Source organism: Morone saxatilis, unplaced genomic scaffold, assembly GCF_004916995.1.
Source record: "Morone saxatilis isolate NCDOM2014 unplaced genomic scaffold, NCSU_SB_2.0 Contig23, whole genome shotgun sequence".
NCBI lineage: Eukaryota > Metazoa > Chordata > Actinopteri > Moronidae > Morone > Morone saxatilis.
In genome coordinates this window covers 23,209,354-23,216,513 of record NW_023339796.1, presented here as the reverse complement: position 1 = coordinate 23,216,513, position 7,160 = coordinate 23,209,354, and the positions used below count along the sequence as shown (strand labels likewise).

General features: G+C 40.8%; 1 protein-coding gene across 1 annotated transcript in view; it reads left to right on the top strand.

The window, feature by feature from the left end:
* Positions 1-6,321: 6,321 nt before the first annotated feature.
* The window catches only part of ctnnd2b (catenin (cadherin-associated protein), delta 2b), a 123,567-nt gene continuing 122,728 nt past the window's right edge, over positions 6,322-7,160 (top strand). Inside the window, exon 1 of the mRNA XM_035670918.1 lies at positions 6,322-6,469. Within this exon, the coding sequence (XP_035526811.1) occupies positions 6,322-6,469 (148 nt within the window). The remainder of the gene's footprint in view (positions 6,470-7,160) is intronic.

The window sequence follows — 7,160 nt, the reverse complement described above, 5'->3', positions numbered from 1 at the left end:
TTGGGATTCTGCCAACAAGCTCTGATTGGGTCATCAATGGGCACAACTCCGGACATCTGAATCCCTGAACAAACTGGAGGCGTGGGAGGTGGTGATTGAGCGGTCTGGAACCAGGCTAGTCTATGTCGGGGCTGCATGCTGTGACTTTCTCAGAGATGCTGGCTACCTCCCACAGGTGATTTCAACTGCACCTGTTCACTTCTGCGATACTTGTGTGATACTAGATTAAGCTGTATGCATTTCTGTGTTGAGCACTTAAGGTTTATATTAAATATAGCTCAGTTCTCTGTTGTTATGTGCTAATAACATTGTTGCCACATTAGCTGTAGTGTTTGTCTTGTAAGAGCCTGAAGGTTTGTTAAACCTTGTCATCAAGCTTCTGTCATCCCTGAGCATGAGTACTACTATAACACCTGCAGTCAGACTGCTATTTACAGCTTATTTTGTTAGTTGCATTGTTCTTCAGATTCTTTCACAATATTTTTATTATATTGGTTAACTCATGTTCTTCTGGGTAATTAGCCACGTGTATGTGAAGCATTCTTGTGCTGGGAAAAAGTCATAAAAGAAGAAATCAAAGTGAAACACCTAGTGAGCTGTTATTAACGTTATTAGCTGTCCTTGGAACTTTACACTGCAGCTATTTTGATTATATAATCAGCAGTACTTTCTATCACACACCAACTAACATCAATGAGCATCATTAGCATTTATGCCCCAAAATAGATATAGTCGTTTGAAATGAAAACACAATCGTTCAGACTCAGTTGAGTTGTGATCCATATTCAGTGAGACAGGCATCCAGGCAGTAAAGTAACAATGCAGCAGCAGTTCTCTGAAGTGGTAAGTGTATGTTACTGGCTTTGTGTTTTAATGCTTTTGATAATACATTTTTATTAAATAATAGATTTCTTAATGGTCTGTAATCAGAGCTACTATCCTTAAGTGACACTCAGAGGGATGCATGCTGTATCACATGAGCACAGTAGGTATGTGTTTGTGTGTATGAGCCTGTGAGCTGAATATAAATGTCTATTAGCATCTGGACGCCATGGATAGATTGGGTCGATGGGTGATTAACCCTCAATGATGCTTGTAGGGCCATCTGCCATTGACAGTTCTGTAGTGACAAGTCGTTCAATTCAAAGGCCGTACATATGGTATTTCACTTCTTTTGGCTGATTAGACTCAGGACTGTGTTGGGCTGTACAGACTGTATTTGATTGACATCTCCCTTACTCTCCTGTTAGCTTTGTAGCATCTGCAATGGTGGACAAATTTCACCTTTATCATTCTTAACGGTACATGGAGTCCAGGGACTTGTAACTGTGTAATTCCCAGCATATATACCACCCACCTTCAGCCTGAGCAGAGGTCTAATCAGCAATAGCTGAAAACCCCTGTGGTGATGTGCAGGGCCCTAAGATGTTGAGTAACTCACCCAGCCATATAGTTTGTGATGATACAGCTAGTCTGCTTGCAACTCCTAAAAATGACATTTATAGGGGTGCCACCTCACCTGGTAGTGTGTGTGTGTGAGTCCTTACTGCAGTGGCCTGCACTGTAAAAAAAACTGACTTTACGGCAAAACTGTTTTAAGAAACACCACACTATATGCAAAAAATGGCTATGTTTTGGTTTTCTGTGCAATTTACCATCTATAATATAAAAAAACATACACCATAAATAAAGCTTTTGCCATGAGATATGACAATGTTTTACTGTTACAGAAACTGTATTTAACCTATTTAGAGTTTACAATCTTACTGTCATGGTTTGACCTGCTCTTTGTGGCATGTCATCCCTCTTTCTCTCTCCCTCCTCTCCTTTCTATCTTCAGCTGTCACCCAGATGATGTTTTACCAAAATAATAGAATTGAGTGTATCTGCAACAGCAAAACTTCCAACGTGTTTAATTAGGTTTCCCTACAATAAGCTTTCTTAAACAGCATTTTCCTTTTTATATTGTTGTTGCCTTCATTGGACAGGACTCCTGTGCATGCTCTCTCTTTCCTATTTACCATGATTATTGCTGGCCTCTGTGGGCCCCCTTTAGAGGCTGAGCCCCAGAAATCTTTTTCCCTTGGCGGCCCTGCATTGCAGGAAAAAACAGGTGTTACTAATGTGTCCCAGTAAACCTGTGAACCAGCATGCACAATACCCGGGTCCTGAACCTGAAGCATCTAAATGGAATCCAGCCATCATTCATTTTACCATTTACGCCTGTGTTTTTACTACTGTGATATGTTAAAATATTCTTTGAAAAAGGCCAATATCTGCTCCTGGTAAGGCATGCTTAACCCTGTTTTTGCAATATATTTAGACAACTTAAAGCACTTGGTTTATGATTTAACAAAAAACATAATCTTTCTTCTGTCTTAACCTGGTGTTGTAGTAACCTAGACCTAACAACAAGTGGGACACAGGATGCAAACTTCAGTCTCTACCCTTTATCTGTCATTTTCCACCCTGACCTATTCCCTAAGATCTCTGCAGTATAAAGGGCAACAGCAGTGTGCAGGTGCAGGTGTGTGACACGTTAAAACACCTGCACACTTTGTTTTCTATGCAAACCCACCTCTCGTGGCATTTGACACCACTGTCCGACTGTACGTATTATCCGGTGTTGACAGGCATCAGCTCTCCAGAAAAGAACACATTCTTGCTACTGTACCTTGATGACTGCCTCTGACCATATTTTTTGCCAATTCACTCTTTTTAGCTAGGTCCTGGTCTCCAACAACTCCTGAGAAAAAGATCTTATTCAATTTAGTCAATCTGCTACATTAAATGGAACATAACCTTAATCAGTAACATTGGTAACACCTGTTTTTATCCTACTATTTCATGTCAAAATGGCTGCTGTGAAAAAGATTTATTGTCTGTGGGGTTCGTCACTACTAGGTAATGTAAAAATATTGATAAGTTCAGCTTTATTGAAGGATGTCACACTTTCTGGATCGATACGAACATTGCTTATAAACTTCAGGCAGCAGATACTTTCTTGCAAAATGTAGTTGGAAAACTAATTAGTACATATTTTGTGAGCGACAGAGCTGCTATTTGATAAAACTATTCTCATTAGTATGATATGTATATATATGCATGAACCGTACCTGGCCTCAGTTAGTCAACATAAAAATCTGCTCAATTTAACCATCAATTTAAAAGCTACCATTATATGCTTGGTAGAGTTATTTGCACTGACAGTGTTCAATTCAGAACACAGATCAGATCATTTACATGCAAACTTCAATCCCCAATACCCCATGTTTAATTTAGTCTGTCTAATTCGCTGTGCTGTTTCAGAAAACAAGGTTGAAAGAAAATCATGCACGCATCACACAGCTCTTAAGGGTAACACCGAAAATGAAAGCCATATCTCCAATGTGGACTCCGGGCTTTAATAAATACACAATGAGACACAGACAGCACTAATTACATTGTTAATGTAAGTGTTAAAGTCTTGCTAATTTGAAAGTGGAGTCGTGGGCACAGGGTCTAGACAAAGGGACAGATGACTGGTGAAGCCAAAACAAAACACTGCAGCAAGTTTTAATGAGGCGACAGGGGACTGCCCGTCAAACACATAACAAACACTGGCATCCCAGAAGGAGCGCGCACACAAACATGCTCTAGTGCTCTGTGTACACACGTATACAGGCATGCATGCAAGTACACAACATATGCATCTGTACCACAGGAAAAAAACATTTCTACGTGGACATTTAGCTGATTTGCTGCTGATCTGTGATGAACTGCGTCTTCACCAAAACACGCCTGTCTCAGACCTGACTGATGAGCTTAAAGGGTCAAAAGATTAAGCTCAATATTCCCCATGTCAGCCATGTCAATCATAGCATGGCGAGCTGCATTTACAACGTTGCAGCAATATCAGAGATTACCGCTTTCAAATGCGGGGCTAAATACCCCTGCATTACGCCGCTGAAATATAGACCTAAAAATCCAAGATTATTCTTCAGTGAAATAAAGCCTTTAGGCCTAATCCATATTGAAAGTCTTGTCTCTAGCTGGGCTATGGGCCTCTATAACCTACTTCTGATGGCTGTTATTGGGAAAAGCTGCTTTGTACTGGTCAGTTGTGTGATGAGGGCTTGGACGCGGTCTGTTGAGCTGACCTATATTTGGCTGCCTGCCCTGTCTGCACAGTCAAAACCAGAGCTTCTCTCTTGTTTTGTTCTATAGGCAAATTAGGCCGCCGGGCACTCTCCTACGCTCTCTGATCCAGTGATCTGATAAAGTTCAAGAATTAATGTACTGTCATGTGAAATGTTTAATGCACACAGATCCTCCCAGATAAAGTAAAAAGAGAATTCATACAGAATCAGAACTTCATTCACCGTCAGTATAGAGGAATTTGTAGTATTGGTGTAGCAATGTATGGACATATACTAAGGCATGGGAAAATCAGAAATGATATACAAACAGTAGCAGCTCTGTAGAGCTGTGCTTAAGTATGGAGGTACTTGCTAATATCAATATGCTAACATGCTTACAATAGCAATGCTAACATACCAATGTTTAGCAGGAATAGTGTTTACCATGTTCACTATCTATGGCCACGTTCAGACTGCAGGCCAAATGTGATTTTTTTTTTTGCTCATATGTGACTCATTTTTTATTGAGTGTTAACAGCACAAATCACATGGACGCTGATCTTGCAAACAAAAAAAATCCCATCTGAGCAATAAATCAAAATTGAGTGCTTGCAGTGTGAATGTAGCCTTAGATTAGTGTGCCAGCTCAAAATTGGTGCTTTTCAAAATCTCTCTGCTCTGGAGAGGATACATTTTTGAATGCGTCTGACATGCCGTAGTAAGAGAGGAAAAACCAAGCTTTGCCAAACTTCTTGCTTTTTTATTGGGCTTTAATCTAATATTACCTACTCTGATTTTCATCCACTCCTGAGGTTAAATTAGTAAAAACAGCAGTCTGCACGGAGAAGAAAATACACAAAAGTGATGATGCAGTGAATCATGATCAGTACTGTGAAACCAAAACCAAGTAAACGCATAAAGCAGGTAAATGAATAAATCGAGTGGCATATGATGCAGTCACATATATTGTACAAACAGTGTTAAAGTGTATAAATAATGTTGTGTGGTCATGTCATAATGTGAGATCTACATATATAAATGTCAGTTCTTAAAAAGACCCTGTTAAGGGAGCTGTGGCCCTTCCTTTTTTTCATAAATAACAGTCATGAGACTGGTGAATCTCCTCTGTACTCTGCATGCATGACTGAATGCATGACTAACTACAGTGGATGCTGGATCAAAGAAAACTCTGACTGTATTGAAATGAGTTGAAAAGCTTTTTTAAACATCTGTAGGGTCTCAGTAATCCTGTGAAAATGAGAACATATTTAAGCTATGTATCTGAAACATAAAATTACACAATCTTCATTTAACAAGTGAACAGTTTAATTCAAAAGAAATTAACCCTATGATAGCATCCTTCATTTTGAACTTACAGACCTCAGTTGGTTATTGGTCAATAGCGTGTGTCAATTTGTGGGGATGTTAGCCTAGTTAAATAACTTGATTTTATTTATTTATTTCAATGCAAATTTGGCTTTGCTGGTGTGTGACTGGGTTTTTCACTTGGTCTGGTCAACCAGCAGCGCATGGTGGCTAATGTTAGAATTTAGACAGATACTGCTGCATAACTGACACTACTGGGTCAGTTCACTCGCTTTATGGCTCTTCTCTGCTACTGCTATTAGGTTTCAGTGATTGTATCAAGTAAAACAAGATCTAAACACACTTTTTGTTACATGCTTGTGATCCCAGTCCACTTCCTCTAAGGTAAGTAAACTAATGATGATGTCCTAAAAGAAACTTAGTCAAGGGAATATTAGGAAATGAGGGGAAATTCAGTGTCCTGTTAACCTGTAATTACCTCTTGTGGCCACAGAGGCCACTCTACAGCAAAATATATACATACGTAGTCCTGCTTTAAAGCTTAAAGCATTGTCATGATTGACAAATGTCTCAGGCTAAAGTCACTATGATCCAGGGCCTAATTTCTAATAACAGAAAAAGTAAAAAAAAAAAAAAAAGAGTGTAAGAGAAGGATTTGGGATTGTACTGTATAGAGAAATGGAAGGAAGGAGACAGATTAGGATGCGTAGATAGTGAGAGTGACATTGTGTGTGATGTGACTATATGAGCAAAGAGGGAATGGGAGGAGAAGTTAGAAGGATGGAGGCACAGAGGAAGGGGATAAGTTGGCAATGGGGGTAGACATGAGAGCAGAGTGTATAGAGGGAGGAAGGACGACACATGCCAGTGAATGATAATGCTGAGCCAAAGAGTGAAAACTCCAGGAAAGAAGGAGAGGAAAGGAGGATGGCGTGAAGAATGTGAATCATGTGTCACAAGGCCAGATGAGCAGCCGAGTGTTTATGAGATTCAGTGCAGGGTGCGGTGGTGCTGTGAGGGCTCAGGTGCACCGCAGCGTTGCAGGTTCAAAATCCAACCCGCAACCTTTCGGGTCATCCTCCTTCTGTCACCCTCGACTGCACGCTGCCTAATAAAGCAGAAATGTGCTGAAAAGATGAGGAGACACTGAAATAGGTCAAGTGAAGAGAGGTGGGCAGGGAGAGAGGGGAGGAGGGGAGGGAAAGTTTAGAGGCAGCAAGAAGGAGAAGGATGCAATGGTGAGAGGCATGAGGGGGAAAGGGGGAGAAAGGGGATGTAGTGTAAGTAGAAAGGTGGGTGGTAATGAAAAATTTAAGTTGAGAAACAGTGACGAGGGATGGATAGGTAGAGAGGAAGAGGAACACTCTCCAAAATGGAAGACAAGCAAAGCCAGGTCAGCCATATTAGCAGCCTTCAGTGACCAGAGATTGTTGCCTAGCAGCATGCAAGAATAGTTTTTTCTCTTCTTTACTCCTCACTCTCCTACTCCTCTCTCTCTTTTCTCCTCACCTCGTCTCCTCCTCTCTGCTGCCCTCTCCGTGCTGTCTCACTCTTTCCACTCCTCTTTTCCTTTTCACCTTTCCATCTCCCCTCTCCTTTCCACACGTATCCCTCCACTCCGCTCACAGGCTGTTCTTGCATTTTTTTCACCTCAGTGCTAGGCTGGTGCTGCCTCATGCCGACAGCCAGCCTTTTTGTGTAAGTGTGTGTGTGTGT